Source organism: Thamnophis sirtalis, unplaced genomic scaffold, assembly GCF_051295495.1.
Source record: "Thamnophis sirtalis isolate CommonGarterSnake01/CBP01778 unplaced genomic scaffold, rThaSir2_p1.2 scaffold_2, whole genome shotgun sequence".
In the NCBI taxonomy this organism is placed as follows: Eukaryota; Metazoa; Chordata; class Lepidosauria; order Squamata; family Natricidae; genus Thamnophis; species Thamnophis sirtalis.
Window position 1 is genome coordinate 3,135,834 of NW_028261382.1, and position 16,714 is coordinate 3,152,547.

General features: G+C 51.2%; 1 protein-coding gene across 3 annotated transcripts in view; it reads left to right on the forward strand.

The window, feature by feature from the left end:
* The window catches only part of LINGO1 (leucine rich repeat and Ig domain containing 1), a 386,153-nt gene that overhangs the window by 324,925 nt on the left and 44,514 nt on the right, over positions 1-16,714 (forward strand). The window contains exon 1 of one of the 3 annotated variants that reach the window (XM_087704004.1): positions 11,917-12,030. The exons of 1 other annotated variant lie outside the window; for it this stretch is intronic. In XM_087704004.1, coding sequence (XP_087560130.1) covers positions 12,025-12,030 — 6 coding nt within the window. In that variant the 5' untranslated portion in view covers positions 11,917-12,024. Of the gene's footprint in view, positions 1-11,916; positions 12,031-13,302; positions 13,409-16,714 lie in introns of those variants that run through there. One more of the 3 variants, XM_087704003.1, reaches the window with a different exon arrangement.

Genomic DNA, 16,714 nt, shown 5'->3' on the forward strand with positions numbered 1-16,714 from the left:
CCACATTGCCCATTCTGACGTGCTTTCAAAGCTGTGGCTCCTGAGATTTCTTGCACCCCAAAACGGGGGCACCAATCTCTCTCCGAATTCTTGGATCCCAATTCCACGTAGCGGATCCCAACCCAACTAGTAAAATCTGTTGAAGGCCTTGGAGAGGTGGGTTTTTTTTTTTTTCAATTGCACTTTTCTTCCCCGTTGGTTCCGAGTGCTTTAATTAATTCTGGTGTCGTCCTCATTCGTCGTTGGTTTTTTTTTTTAATCTTTTCTTTCCCCCCCCCCCCCCAATCGTGGGTGCAAAAAAAAAAAAATGAAATCTGTTCATCCCGAGAGAGTTGACCCCCGGGGCCTTTTGAGACATCCCAGAATAGCCATCCTCCCCTCCTTCCCTTCCAAATGCTGTGCTCCCCAACACGCCCCTCCTCATTGCAAACCCTCCTGTCTTCGATTCCTCCCCCCCCCATTTTTTTTCTCTCCCCTCCCACTCACCAACATGTTTCTAAATGACAAATACACACAGATGCTCTGGCATTTTGCTTCCCTCCCGGCACCCTCCCCCTCCCCCACCCCCAAAACGCCCTTTTCGTTATCTCCATCAAATCCCCCCCGGTTCTTCCTCCTCTTCTCTGAAGTATTAATGATTTTCAACTGCCAAGAATCTGCCTGGAAAAAGGCCAAGACGAGCCCATGGTGGACCGCAGCCTAGAGCTGGTCTATAGAACGATTGACGCGAAATCCAATGGTGGGATTGACTCGAAAACCTTCAGCTCTGGGATACGGCTGCCAATCCAAGCTTCATTCCTTCGGATGGCGAGTGTCCCATCCGCACTGAACGGAGGCTTTCGTTCTGACCGAGGCTTCCTGAGATAGTAGAAATCACACGCTTAGTCCCCCAAACCCTCTTTTTATTTCGACGGCTATGAATTATGTCCATTCACAGCCCGTAATAGCAATAGCAATAGCAGTTAGACTTATATACCGCTTCATAGGGCTTTCAGCCCTCTCTAAGCGGTTTACAGAGTCAGCATATCGCCTCCCACAGTCTGGGTCCTCATTTCACCACCTCGGAAGGATGGAAGGCTGAGTCAACCTTGAGCCGGTGAGATTAGAACCGCTGAACTGCAGATAACAGTCAGCTGAAGTGGCCTGCAGTACTGCACGCTAACCACTGCGCCACCTTGGCTCATAGTGAGTCACAAACAGTTTGTGAAGAGTCCGACAGAAGTCTTCCACAGTCTTTCAGGGTAAGGCTGATAAGCACCCACCTTTATCTCCCTTGAAATGCTGCCAGAGACCTAATTGCCAATTAGCTTTGCAAGGCCACACAGAGCACAGAATCAAAACGGAGCTTCAGAATTTAAACCGACCAGCACGAACAAAATTGCTGCTCACATCCGTTTGCTTCTCTTTTATATCTTATGGGAGGGGCCAATCATCTCCAAGCCTTACTCTCGAGTCACCCTTTTTGTCTTAACTGTCCTTGCCTTCTGGCAGCTCTGCGCATGCGCACACTGGGAACAGGCTCCAGCTGTTCGTCTGCCTCACTGATGTCTGACTCTGAAGGCAGCTGGTAACTGGCATACGGCCCTGGCCCCCTCTCCTGCCTCCGACACAGAGCCCTCATCCGAGCCTTCCCCAGACTCCAGGACTGGCCCATCTTCCTCCCCAGCCTCCTCACTGTCCGAATCTGCTGCCAGCTCCACAGGCCACCAGAAGACCACAACAGGTTTGAGGTCCATCCTCGTTTTTCCCCCCTCTACGTTCTCTCTGAAGCTTTCATTCACAGCTTCTTCCCCTCCACAGCAAAAGACTATCAATGAACATTGTAACGACACTCAAGATATTCTGAGCAATGCAGAAATGCAACCCATCGTATCATCTACGTTTCCCACAGTTTGGTGCCAATGAGATCGTTAGATAAGAGTTCCCCGTAGGAGCATCCCCATGGGGTCTGGGCAAAAAATAAGAAAGAAAGACAGTCAAGATGGTAACTGCATTGTATCTTCATCTTTCTGACCCCATTTTGCGAAGACCGTCATTTCTTGGTGTTCTAGAAGGCCATACCGAGAACATCTGGCCACCATCCCTTTCAATTTCACATGATTGTGATTTGCAAGGTGCAATGGGGTGATCTGAACTCAGATTGAGATTCCCCCCCCCCCAGTTCTGTAATGGTTCTGTAAGAGCCGAGGTGGCGCAGTGGATAGGGTGCAGTACTGCAGGCCACTTCAGCTGACTGTTATCTGCAGTTCAGCGGTTCTAATCTCACCAGGCTCAAGGTTGACTCAGCCTTCCATCCTTCCGAGGTGGGTGAAATGAGGACCCAGACTGTGGGGGGCGATATGCTGACTCTGTAAACCGCTTAGAGAGGGCTGGAAGCCCCATGAAGCGGTATATAAGTCTAACTGCTATTGCTATTGCTATTGCTATTGCTATTGCTATTGCTATCTATCTATCTATGTATCTATCATCTCTATCTATCTATCATCTATCATCTATCTGAGCCAAGGTGGCACAGTGGTTAGGGTGCAGTACTGCAGGCCACTTCAGATGACTGTTATCTGCAGTTCAGCGGTTCTAATCTCACCAGGCTCAAGGTTGACTCAGCCTTCCATCCTTCCGAGGTGGGTGAAATGAGGACCCAGACCGTGGGGGGCGATAGGCTGACTCTGTAAACCGCTTAGAGAGGGCTGGAAGCCCTATGAAGCGGTATATAAGTCTATCTGCTATTGCTATTGTTTTCAGATCCGTAGGAAGTTGTCGTATGTGGGACTCAAGTCATCAGTCCATCTTCTTCTCTGCCAATGGTCAGTAGAACATTCAGATCTACCTAGAACTTCCTGGGTCTTCGAATCTAATATTGAGCCAAGGTGGCGCAGTGGTTAAATGCAGCACTGCAGGCTACTGCTAGATCAGCAGGTCAGCGGTTCAAATCTCACCGGCTCAGGGTTGACTCAGCCTTCCATCCTTCCGAGGTGGGTAAAATGAGGACCCAGATTGTTGGGGGCAATATGCTGACTCTCTGTAAACCGCTTAGAGAGGCCTGAAAGGCCTATGAAGCGGTATATAAGTCTACTGCTACTGCTATTCCGTGCCTAAAATGTGAGTCCTCTTACTGTCTGAGAAACAACAGGCAGGGAAATAGCCTCTGGGATTGTCGTTTTAGCTTCTCATTGTAGAAGGCTGCGTGGTAGGAGGCCTCACTTTAGAACATCTTGACATTGCTTGCTCATTGACAACTGGAGTCTATTGGCAACCAGGGAGCATGGAGAGATTAGCTAGCAAGAAAAGGATCCAGCAGCTTCGGATCTTGGAATCAATTATGTAGCCATGGAACTGAGAATAGCCCTTATGTTGAGGTACATCAAGTTCCAAGAAAATAGATGTAGAAAAAAAAGAAGAAGAAGAAGAAGAAGAAGAAGACACACATTCATACTGGATAGATTTGTCAATGATAATTAGTCATTACAGTTGTTAGTGAACTTCCAATTTGAGACAGCCTTGGATACGTCCTGCTGGGGAATGACCACAATGAATTGGAATGTTTTATTGGCGGGGTGAAATATCTGGGTGGCCACCGTGGGAAGCTGAGATCATGGGCTAAATGAGGCATCTCTAAATGGGCACCATTTGATGTTCTGAGCCCACGAAAGCCATCCTAGGCTCTTCAAAATATTGAAAGGATTGTTTTCCAAAGTGGATGAAGTCAAAGTGGCTGGTCTCCAGATCTTAGATTTCAACTCCCAGCACTTCTCCACAACTCTTCTAATAGGGGGTCTTCCCAAAAAGAGGTCATCCTGTTTTCCAAAGCACCCGAGGGCAAGGCAAGAAACAATGGATGGAAATTAATCATGGAGAGAAGCAACCTAGAACTAAGGAGAAATTTCCTGACAGCTAGAACAATTAATCAGTGGGAGATTTTACAGTATCCTTCCCTGAAGTGGGGTAGAATGGGGATTTTACAGGATCCTTCCCCTGGAGTGGGGAGGGAATGGAGATTTTGCAGTATCCTTCCCCTGGAGTGGGGAGGGAATGGGGATTTTGCAGTATCCTTCCCCTGGAATGGGGAGGGGATGGGGATTTTGCAGTATCCTTCCCCTGGAGTGGGGAGGGAATGGAGATTTTACAGTATCCTTCCCCTGGAGTGGGGAGGGGATGGGGATTTTGCAGTATCCTTCCCCTGGAGTGGGGAGGGAATGGAGATTTTGCAGTATCCTTCCCCTGGAGTGGGGAGGGAATGGGGATTTTACAGTATCCTTCCCCTGGAGTGGGGAGGGAATGGGGATTTTGCAGTATCCTTCCCCTGGAGTGGGGAGGGGATGGGGATTTTGCAGTATCCTTCCCCTGGAGTGGGGAGGGGATGGGGATTTTGCAGTATCCTTCCCCTGGAGTGGGGAGGGGATGGGGATTTTGCAGTATCCTTCCCCTGGAGAGGGGAGGGAATGGGGATTTTGCAGTATCCTTCCCCTGGAGTGGGGAGGGGATGGGGATTTTGCAGTATCCTTCCCCTGGAGTGGGGAGGGAATGGGGATTTTGCAGTATCCTTCCCCTGGAGTGGGGAGGGGATGGGGATTTTGCAGTATCCTTCCCCTGGAGAGGGGAGGGAATGGGGATTTTGCAGTATCCTTCCCCTGGAGTGGGGAGGGGATGGGGATTTTGCAGTATCCTTCCCCTGGAGTGGGGAGGGGATGGGGATTTTGCAGTATCCTTCCCCTGGAGTGGGGAGGGAATGGAGATTTTGCAGTATCCTTTCACTGCCACGCCCACCAAGCCACGCCCACAGAACCGGTAGTAAAAAAAAATTGAATCCCACCACTGTTGAGGATGCTGGGAGTTGTGGTGGGACACACTTGGAGACCACTGAGCTGGGGGAAAAGTGGCTCACTTAGGAACAACATCTGGCTGATCTTGACAGGAAGCTAAAAGGGGTCAGCCCCAGTGATTCTGTTTGGGAGGTTAGCCAAAAATCCACAAAAGAGTGGGGGGGGCATATGAGGTTGGATCAAGAAACCCCAAAGACGCTTCCGAAAGAAATGAAAGAGCAAATTGTTTCCATGCCTTTTATTTTTTGAGAAAAAACGGAGGGATGCCTCCTTGATGGTTGAAATCATGGTCAAAAAAACAAGCTCATCTTATTAAAAAAAAACTAACTTGTATCAGGAAGGGAGCCAGGAAGCAGATGAGGAAATCAGGATGTTTGTTTGTTTGTTTACATTTTTATGCCTCCCCTCTCCCCCATCAGGTGAGTCTGGCCAGCTCACCGCTTGCAAAGAGACGAATAGAATTGAAATATTAAAACTGCATGAGTTAAAAATTTAAAGTGATATTAAAACCAGAAAAGGAAGACTGGGGGAAATGAGGTCTTCTTACTTCGTCAACTACCTCCAGGGATGAGTGCCTCTCTCGGGGCCTCGAGGCCCACCAGCGAAACTAGATTTTGATACCTTTCCCGAAGGCTAAAACGGTGGGGACAGTACTCACCCCCAGAATAACAGAATAATGGAATTGGAATGGAACTTGGGGGTCTCCTAATCCAACCCACTGCTCAAGCAGGAGACCCTGGATGCCTCTTCTTGAAAACCTCCAGTGATGGAGAAAGAAGGGAGGGAGGGAGGGAGGGAGGGAGGGAGGGAGGGAAGGAAGGAAGGAAGGAAGGAAGGAAGGAAGGAAGACAGAATAGCAAAAGAGAGTTGGAAGGGATCTTGGAGGTCTTGTACTCCAACCCTCTGCTCAAGCAGGAGACCCTGGATCATTTCAGAGAAGTGGTTGTCTCTTCTTGAAAACCTCCAGTGATGGAGAAAGAAGGGAGGGAGGGAGGGAGGGAAGGAAGGAAGGAAGGAAGGAAGGAAGGAAGGAAGGAAGAGCGAGCAAAAGAGAGTTGGAAGGGACCTTGGAGGTCTTCTACTCCAACCCCCTGCTCAAGCTGGAGACCCTGGATCATTTCAGAAAAGTGGTTGCCTCTTCTTGAAAACCTCCAGTGATGGAGAAAGAAGGGAGGGAGGGAGGGAGGGAAGGGAGGGAGGGAGGGAGGAAGGAAGGAAGGAAGGAAGGAAGGAAGGAAGGAAGGAAGGAAGACAGACAGACAGACAGACAGACAGACAGAATAGCAAAAGAGAGTTGGAAGGGACCTTGGAGGTCTTCTACTCCAACCCCCTGCTCAAGCTGGAGACCCTGGATCATTTCAGAAAAGTGGTTGCCTCTTCTTGAAAACCTCCAGTGATGGAGAAAGAAGAGAGGGAGGGAAGAAAGGAAGGAGGGAAGGAAGGAAGAATAGCAAAATAGACTTGGAAGGGACCTTGGAGGTCTTCTACTCCAACCCCCTGCTCAACTTGGAGACCCTAGATCATTTCAGAGAAGTGGTTGTCTCTTCTTGAAAACCTCCAGTGATGGAGAAAGAAAGGAGAGTTGGAAGGAGGGAAGGAAGGAAGGAAGGAAGGAAGGAAGGAAGGAAGGCAGAATAACAAGATTTGGAAGGGACCTTGGAGGACTTCTAATCCAAGCCCCTGCTCAAGCTGGAAACCCTCTACCATCCTGAACAAATGGTTGTCCAACCTCTTCTTTAAAACCTCCAGTGTCGGAGCAACCATGACTTCTGGTGGCGAGTCATTCCACTGGTCAATTGTTCTCGCCCTCGGGGAATTTCTCCTTCTTTCTACATTGGATGGCTCCTCGATTAGATGTAGTCATACCAATACTCTACTCCGCCCGGCTTCCGTTCCAGCTTCCTCCAACCAGCCTTGAAACTCACAGGCGCACATGCTCGGGAAGGTTAGCTGAGGGCAGGGCCAACCTGCCGATCTACAACAGCTCCGTCGGCTAGGACAGATCCGCACGCACCCGTCGCGCCACCCTTGTTGTAGGTCTCGCGGGGGGGTGGGGGTGTCCACGGCCACCTGCTTTGCAAAGCGAGCCAGACTTGTGCGTTCTGGTTGGCTTGGGCCCCAGCAGAACACAATTCCACATGGCATGCAGACAGCCCTGATTACCATTCGGAGCAGACTGGTCTGGTCTGCATTTCAACCAGGCGGCGCATGGTGGGAATAGCATGTTCTCGCTGCGAGGAGCATCAGCTATGGCCCTCCCTCTCTCTTTTCCTCTCTCCCTCCCTCCCTTCCCCCCTCCCCTTCCCTCGTTTGTCTCAGCCATATGGGGAAATTCAAAAATCGTCCTCCTTGATCTTGGCTTTGCGTCGACAAGCCCTGGAACCAGGGAGAAAGTTAGAAGAAGGGAACATCAGTTCCTCTGTTTGCTACGGTTCTTAAATTCAGTGTCTGGCTGGACTAAATTATAAAGCAAAGCATGGGAACAGATCTCTTGGGTTTGCAAGAAGGGGAGAGTTCCTGAAGATTTCCATCAATCTGTGCCCACTTGACATCTTCCAGAAGTCTTGGGACAGATATGGGTTGGCTGTCCTATCTAGAAGCAACAGGGGAGATTGGGTCAGAGAGCCAAGGAGTGGAAGCTGCTACAAGTCAACTAGCTGAGTTATTAAGTTTGCCTCTCTATTTCTATTTGAGGGGCTGCCCCAGAGAGGAAGAGGGTCAAGCTATTTCCCAAAGCACCTGAAGGCCAGACAAGGAAGAATGGATGGAAACTGACCAAGGAGAGATTCAACCTGGAAATAAGGAGGAATTTTTCTGACAGTGAGAACAATCAACCGATGGAACAGAAGTTGCCTTCAGAAGTTGTGGGAGCTTCATCAATGGAGACTTTCAAGAAGACTGCCATCTGTCAGAAATGGTGCAGGGTCTCCTGCTTGGGATTGGACTAGATGACCTACAGGGTCCCTTTCCAACTCTGTTAATCTGTAGAATCTATGAGGGCAGGTCAAGAAGCAACAGATGGAAACTAAGCAAGGAGAGAAGCAACTTAGAACTAAGGAGGAATATCCTGACGGTGAGAACAATTAATCGGTGGAAGAGCTTGGCTCCAGAAGTTTTGGGTGCTCCAACACTGGAGGTTTTCAAGAAGGGATTTATCTGAAATGGTCTAGGGCTGGACGAGAAGACCTCCAAGTTCCCTTCCAACTCTTCTGTTGTTCCATAATCTGATTATTCTGACCTCATCATCAACTTCCTCTAGAAACAGGTGGTGGTTAGAACCCAGAATCCATGATAGAAGTAACACCAGTGGTAAAATTCAATTGTTTTTTACTACTGGTTCTGTGGGTGTGGCTTGGTGGCCGTGGCTTAGTGGGTGTGGCAGGGGAAGGATACTGCAAAATCCCTATTCCCTCCCCTCTCTCAGGCCAGCCAGAGGTGGCATTGGCCGGTTCTCTGAACTACTCAAATTTTCCGCTTCTGGTTCGCTGAACTACTCAAATTTCTGCTACCGGTTCTCCAAATTACTCAAAATTTCCATTACCGGTTCTCCAAATTACTCAAAATTTCCACTACCGGTTCTCCGAACTACTCAAAATTTCCACTACCGATTCTCCGAACTACTCAAAATTTCTGTTACTCGTTCTCCGAACTACTCAAAATTTCCGCTACCAGTTCTCCGAACTACTCAAAATTTCTGCTACCGGTTCTCCGGAGTACTCAAAATTTCCGCTACTGGTTCTCCAAACTACTCAAAATTTCCACTACCGGTTCTCCAGAACCTGTCAGAACTTCTGGATTTCACCCCTAAAGTAACATCAACAGCCCCTGTGACTTCATGGACACCCCACTGAAATTTCAACCATGGTTCTAAGCGTTTCACCATTGCTGTCTCCCCAAATATTTTTTTCAATTCAATCTTACAACCCCCAGGGATTTCCGTGGAGGCCCCCTCCAGGCTCAAGCCCTCACCTACCTTCAGGGCCAAATGAGATCAGGCAGGTGCCGTCTCCCGCTGAGGCAATTTACAGGGGTGTTTAAAAATACGGCCCGTAAATAAATATATCGGGTGACATCCGCTGAAGTGCAGCTGTCTGAAAGCGGATCGGAAGTCAAATGAGTATCATCACCCCAACCAATTAACAGATATCAAGTCGTAGGAACAATACCAGCCGCTGCATAATGACAAGGCTTTTAACTCAATGTCAAGGGTTTCACCTGAGCACCATTTTCAAAGTGAAGATGTGAGTTTAAATATTTCCTCCGCTGGTAGGAAACGTCAGTTAATGCACTTGGCAAGCTGTGTTCCATTTTTCAGCTCTTCTGCTCTGCCCTCCCTCTTACTCTGAGTAATCCGGTAAGTAAGCTTCCTTCGTTGGGAAGTAAGTGCTCCCTACTTGGATCAGACCAGAAAGAAAACAGCCACTCTTGATCCGTTTCCTCATGTTCTGACCGAGGCTTCCCGAGAGCATGAAGCAAACTCCTGGTCCTGACAAAAACCCCTTTTATTAATTTCCTGCGAATTCTGATCATTCACATCCAGCAAAGTCTTTCAAGGGAGGATTTATAGTCACAGACCTTATCTGGCTTGGAGAGCTGCCAGGCCGATAGCTGCAAAACTTGGCAAGGAGTCTCGGAGAGTCACAAACCAATTAAGCGAACTGATTGTCTCCTGCAAACTCCACTCCCCTTTTGCTCCTCTTTTATTTCCTCTGGGAGGGGCCATTCATCGTTCAACTGCCCGTGCACAAGCAAAATGCGGTGGGCCTGTGCCCGTGTGGAGTGAGCAGCACCCGCACAACGCACACACGCGGCGAACCGTTACCGACCGGTACAGGAACCCACTCCTGATATTATTGTTAAACACATCTAACCAGTGGAACTCTGGGTAGCAACTGAATAGACCATCAGCTGCCCATGTTCCTCTTTCTAATTCCGTCTTGTCCTCTCCAACCTCTTCTTCTCTTGGTGGTCTCCATCTCCCATTGGCCAATTTATGGCAGATTTTACAGGCTGGGGAACTGTTCTCCAAAGCTCTGGGTGTGTGGGGTCCTTAGGTCATGGTGTGAAGCGAAGTCGTGTTGAGTGCAGGTCAACTCTCAAGATCTTCAGAGCTGCCTCCCATGAGGTCTTCTTGGCCTGAAATGGAAGAGATTGACCAGGACTATTTTCAGGGATGCTTTTGACTTCCTGGTCTTGGATGGCTGTGATGTCCAAGGGTCAACCAGGGTCTAGCTTTCCAGATCAACCAAGATCGGCTAGATGTGGCTCCTTAGCTGGCCCAACCTGACCTGGCGGCTGTGGTCATTCGACAGTGGTGGCTCCTTCTCCTTTTATAGAACATGAGGGGGCATCCAAAAAGCAGGTTCCTTATGGTTCAGTTTAGGAATCTTATTTTCTGGGTGGGTGGGAATAAGTGAAAATATTCTCAACAAATGAGCTTTCCCACTCCCCTTCTTGAAGACCCTGAGTGTAGAAGGGCAGGCATGGACAATCCAGAAGCCTTTTCTTTGTTTGTTTGTGAAGATGAATTCCTTCCTTCCTTCCTTCCTTCCTTCCTTCCTTCCTTCCTTCCTTCCTTCCTTCCTTTTCTTTTACTCTTTCATCTTTGACTCTTTCATCTTTTCTCTCCATCTCTTCCTTCCTTCATTTCTTTTCCCTTTTCCTTCCTTCCCTCTTCTCTACTGCTTTTCCTTCCTTCCCTCTTCTCTACTGCTTTTCCTTCCTTCCTTCGTTTTTACCCTTTCATCTTTTCTCTCCATCTCTTCCTTCCTTTCTTCCTTCTTTCACCCTTTCATCTTTTCTCTCCATCTCTTCCTTCCTTCCTTTATTTCCTTTTTTCATTCCTTCCCTCTTCTCTACCCCTTTTCCTTCCTTCCTTCCTTCTTTTTTACCCTTTCATCTTTTCTCTCCATCTCTTCCTTCCTTTCTTCCTTCTTTCACCCTTTCATCTTTTCTCTCCATCTCTTCCTTCCTTCCTTTCCCTTTTTCCTTCCTTCCCTCTTCTCTACCCCTTTTCCTTCCTTCCTTTTTTACCCTTTCATCTTTTCTCTCCATCTCTTCCTTCCTTTCTTCCTTCTTTCATCCTTTCACCTTTTCTCTCCATCTCTTCCTTCCTTCCTTTCTTCCTTCTTTCACCCTTTCACCTTTTCTCTCCATCTCTTCCCTCCTTCCTTTCCCCTTTTCCTTCCCCCTTCTCTGTCCCTCTTTTCCTTCCTTCCCTCTTCTATCATTCTCTTTCCTTCCTTCCTCCACCCCCCCTCAGCTCTCTGAAGAAGCCAAAGGGGGCCAAAACAGCTCCACACCCACCTTTCCTTGGCCATTCCTTCCTCTCTCTCCCCCCTCCCTCCGTTTATTCCTTCAGCCACTTCTGCCTCAATAGAGACCCTAATAAACGACCATCACTCAGATTTGGGGTCCCCCCCTTTCCTCGTTCCTCCTTTCCAGGCTCCCCAACATCACTTCCTCGTCCCCTCCACCCCACCCCGGTCCCTCTTGGCATTTGCAGCCCCCCCCCCTCTCCCGCTCCTCGCCTCTTCAACTCAACTCCCCCACCCCCGCTGCATCTTGGTTATTCTTTCGCGCTTAGCATCCTCTCCTCTCCTCCTTCCTCTTCACCTTTTCCTACTCCGCAAGTCAGAAAGGGGGAGAAGTGGGCGCCGGTCAGCGTCTCCCCTCTTTTTCCTTTTTTTTTCTCCTCCCCTCCGCGCGGCCCCCAAATCCGCGCCTCGGTGCGCGCTCCCTCCGCCGCTCCCGTGCGCGCGCGCTCCCGCCTCTGCCCGCCTGCCTGGCTCGCTCCCCACCTGAGAGGAGGAGGAGGAGGACGAGGAGAGAGAGATAGAGAGGAAGGCGCGCCGAGCTTGGCTGCTGCAGCCGGCCGAGGGCGGGGGAGGGATCCGTCCCGCAGAGGTGGGGAGGGGTCGCGCCCAGGACCCAGAAGCCCAGCCGGGCGAGCAGGAAAGGCGGCGGCAGCAGCGGCGGCGACGCGCTTTTCGACCCGAGGACGGGAACGCCCGGGAGGGAGGCTGGCTCGCCGGAGCGGGCGGGCGGGCGGGCGGTGGTTGGGGAGCCGCCGCCGTCGCCGTCCCCGCCGCTGATGCTGCTGGTGCTGATGCTGCCACCGCCGCTGCGCTGAATGGTGGCGGCCGCCGGCTGGAGAACCACCTTGCCGTTTCTGCCCGGGCGAGGCGGGCGGCGAGAATGAGAGATGCAGGTAAGACGGATTAGGGCGGGGTGGGGTTTGGGGGGGGGGCGCAGAGGAGGGGAGGCTCCTGTCGGCCGCAGGGGTCCCGCTGCTGTTTGGGGAAGAGGGGAGGGGGGACCTTCCTGACTTCCAGACCCCCCCCTCTTTTTCTCTTGGAGATGCTCGATTTGGAGTCGGGGGGGAGGGGGGAGAACGCAGCTCTTGGGGGAGGTGGGGGAAAGGTTGGGGAGGGGGAGACCTTCCTGGCTTGTAGACCCCCCCCCGCTCTTTTCCCCCCCACTCCGTTCCCTCCCAGCCAACATACCCTTGATCCGGATTCCCTGCGCCTTCGTTCCCCAAATCCGAATTCGCCGCGAGGCTTGATTTGGTGTCCCTTGGGGGGCAAGGGGGGGGGGAGAACGCTGCTTCTCTGGAAGGGGGACTTGGGGGGAAGGATGAGGAGTGGGACGCCTTTCTGGCTTGCAGACCCCTTCCTCTCCCCTTCACCCCCCCCCCCCCGTTCACCTCCCGCCACCATCCTCTCCCCCTCCCCAAATCCGAATTCCCTGCGCCTTCTCCAATTCCGGATTCTTGGAGAGGTTCGATTTGGAGTCGGGGGGGGAGGGGGACGCTGCTCTTGGGGGTTGAGGGGAAGGTTGGGGAGGGGGGCGCCTTCCTGGCTTGCAGACCCTGGACGGATACCCCCCCTTTCGTCTCCCCTTAACCCCCTCCCCACCGTTCCCCTCCCGCCGCCGCCACCACCCTCTCCCCCCACCGATCCGGATTCCCTGCGCCTTCCCCAACTCCGGATTTGGCACCGCGGAGATGCTCGGTTTGAAGTCCTCGGCGGGGGGGGGGGGGGGGGACGGGGGTCCCCCGGCGGGAGACCCGCTCCGTTTTGCAACTCTGCTCTGGCTCCCTCGGGGTGCTTGTGTGGTTGGCTTTTTTGGAGGGAGGGGGGGGTCGCGCAACCCTCCTGATCCGCGCCTGCCTCCCCACCCCTTCTCCCGCCAGCCTTCGGATGCTGGTCTCGTCCTTATTTGGGGTCTGGGGGCGCGGGGAGGTGCATAGAGAGGGGGCTGAAAATGCCTCCTTTGGCATCACGGTTGTCTTTCTGAGCCGGATTTCGCAGGCGGGGGAGGGGGCTGCGTGGGGGGGGGCGCTGCTCCAATCCCAGTTGCTTCAGAGGGGCGCCGTTGGGCTCGGGAGGGAAGGAGGGGCATCGCGACCCCCTCCCCTCCTGGAGATTTGGTCCTCTACGCCTTTGAGGGGGGGGCAGAGGAAAGAGGTGTCGTTTCCGCCCCCCTCCCGCGCCACCAGGAGCCGGTTTTTTGCCCCCTCCCCCGGAGCTGTAATGTGTCTTTTTTTCCCCGAGCTCGGTGCCTGCAGCGCGTTTCCTCCGAAGTTTGTGAGTACCGGGGATGATTGGACGCCGATGGGGGGAGGTTTGTTCTGAGCGGGGAGATGGAGGGGGGGGAGAGAGAAGGGGACAATCCACCTGTGTTTTCACCCACCGTGAAGGTGATCAGGGTGTGTGCGCTTATTGTCTGGACGCCCTCCCCTCCTTCCCTCATCCGCGGAAGAACCAGCCTGCGTGCGCCAGAGAGAGGGAAGGCGCCTTTGATCTGTGTGTGTCTTCGGCGAGTGTTGGGTCCTGGGGAGGGATATCCTTGGGGGATTGGGGAGAGGGGGGCTTGGTCTGGCTTCCAAGGGGGGGGTGTCTTTGCGGCTCTCTGTGCCCCCTTAGCCTCTGTCTTACAGGGTGTGTTTGTGTGTGTGACTGTTGTGTGTTGGGTTGTGTTTGTGCCGCCAGCTGCCCTCCTGATCCACTTTGGCTTCCTTGATTTTGTGTGTGTGAGAGAGAGAGAGGGAGAGAGAGGGAGGGAGGGAGAGAGGGAGGGAGGGAGAGGGAGAGCGGGGCAGAGACAAGCTCTTGGATGTAAAGACCTGAATTGTCAATAGGAATTGGGGGTCTGGACATGTTTTTTGGAGCACAGGGTGGGCTTTCGCTGAGAGAGAGGAGGGGAGGGGGAGGAAGAGTGGGGGAGAGGGGGAGAGAAAGAGAGAGGAGGAGGGGGAGAAAGGGGGAGGGGGAGAAAGAGGGAAGGAGAGGGGGAGAGAAAGAGAGAGGAGGAGAGGGAGGGAAGGGGGAGAAAGAGGAAGGCAGAGAGAGGAGAGGGAGGGAGAAAGAGGAGGGGGGAAAGAGGGAGAGATAGAGTGAAATAGAGTGGAGATGGAGAGAGAGAGGAGGGGAGGGGGAGAAAGAGGGAGGGAGAGGGCGAGAGAAGGAGGGGAGGGGAGGAAGGGGAGGGAGAGAGAAAGAGAGGATGGAAGGGGGAGAAAGTGGGAGGGAGAGAAAAGAGAGGGAGAGAGAGAGAAAGAGAGAGAGAGGAGGGGGTTGGATGAAAAGACCTGAATTGTCAATGGGAGTTGGGGGTCTGGATACATTTTTTAGAGCAGAGGGTGGGCTTTCACTGAGAGGGAGGGGGAGGAGAGAGAGAGAGAGAGATCAGCTGAGACCAGCATTGTGGACAGTTTCCAAGAGCTGAAAAGCACATTTGGGGGGTTTCTTGGCTGTTCCCTCTTCATTTCCCACCCTTCTGCTTCGCCAGTTGATTTCCCATTGCAAATACCTTCCATCCAAGCTTCCCTTCTTCCTGTCTCTTTCCTCTCCTCCCTCCCCTCCAAAAAGCCCCCTCCTCTCTCTCTCTCTCTCTCCTCCAGGAGCCCCCCAGGTCACATTTCAAAGATCCTGCTTTTCCTTGCCCAATCGATGGAGAACCATTAACTTTGGGGGCACTTAAGAACTGCAATGCTTGGTCTGGATAGGATGGGCCTCCTGGAGACCATCAGGTGGGGCCCCCAGAAGAAGAGGGGTACCTTTTGAGAAATGAGGAGGGGGGAGGGCTTTTTCAGCCTGGCAACCAACCTCCAGATGGGAAGCTTGGTTTCCAAGCAGTTGCCTTACGTCCCTCTGTCCTAACTCCAGGAAATCGGGAGTTGAGATTGAGCTGGGGTTTAAATTGGATGCTTGGCTTAAGCAATGGCGCTGATGCCCAAATTGTTATAAGAGCCAAGGTGGCGCAGTGGTTAAATGCAGCACTGCAGGCTACTGCTAGATCAGCAGGTCAGCGGTTCAAATCTCACCGGCTCAGGGTTGACTCAGCCTTCCATCCTTCCGAGGTGGGTAAAATGAGGACCCAGATTGTTGGGGGCAATATGCTGACTCTCTGTAAACCGCTTAGAGAGGCCTGAAAGGCCTATGAAGCGGTATATAAGTCTACTGCTATTGCTATTGTTAGGCAAGGACTGGGGTCTTCCTGTTTACCCCCTCCCTGAATTTCTTTTTGTCTGGTGAATGCCAGGAACTTCAAAGAGAAGCAGGGAGAGAGAGAGAGAGAGGGAGGGAGAGAGGGAGGGAGGGAGGGTGAGAGAGAGAGAGACTTTCATTATTTTTTTAGTTACAAGAATAAACGTTCCTCTTTCCCGATTCAGTGTGTCGTCTGGCTGCAAGCATCTCTGTGCCACATCGTTCCTCTTTTGCCACATCTTTCACATTCATATTAACATGATTTCCCTAAGCTTAGTATTATAACACATTGAGCATTTAAACGTTAGGGAACTCTCCGTTTCCACACACACACACAAACACACCCTTTTATTACTGGTAATTTCTACTGAACAACTAGCCTGAAATTCTAACCATCGATCAATTGGTTTGGGCTAATTACTACTCGTAAATTACTTGCCTGTTACTCAAGTTGGTGTTGGAATTTCTGATCTGCTGTATTTTTTTTTAAACACACACACACACACACACACACACACACACACAGAGATGCATTCTATCGCTCAGAACTGCAATCTTATATTACTCCCACGTTAGCATTTGGCATTCTGATAACATTATAAAATAGAGCTCTAGCTTTCTCGAAGTATTCAGAAATCCTATTTTCGGCTTCAGCCATCGGGCTAAACCACAGCTAAGGGACCTTTAAGGAATTGAATTGGGAAGTGGGGGGGCTTCCGGTTAGGATCTTTGTGGCTCTTTGAGTGTTTAAGGTTGCCGGCCCCTGGTTTAGGATGAAGCATGCAGGTGCCTGATTGTTGTTTGAATTGGACCGTTCAGTCCACAAACCAAGAAAAGGCCACCTTTATATCCATGGGAACTGGTGTTTGATCTTTGTTCAACTACAAGAGGAATCTCTAACAATGCTTCCTTCAGGCACAATGAATGTTGAAAGCTTTACTTCCCATCTAGGTGCAAAGGTGGGTGGATCAGTGTAGCACCACTGGAAGACTTAAAAATCCAGGTTGGTTGACTAAACTCCTGGAGAAAATCCATCTAGCTGGTCACTAAGAGTTGACACCAACTCAATGGCGCATGATCAATCTAAGATGGCCTTGGTAGATCTCCCCCCAAAAAACCTAACCAGGTTACACTGGAATATTACTTGTATTTATTTTATGACTAGCCTGCCCCTCTACTTCCAAACAGCTCCAAGGGATCTCAAATAATGTATTTTTGGGGGAGGGCAGCCCTCATGAAATTCCAGGTTATGATCTAGGCTGCAGAAGAAGAAGACAAGGGAAATCTCCCTCCAGATGATTGCCAAGAAAACGATGACATTGTCATCTCCAGAAGTTCAACTTGGAAGAGTCTTTATTTCTCCCGGCCATCAAATCTTTGGATTTGATTATTTCTCCACTTGGA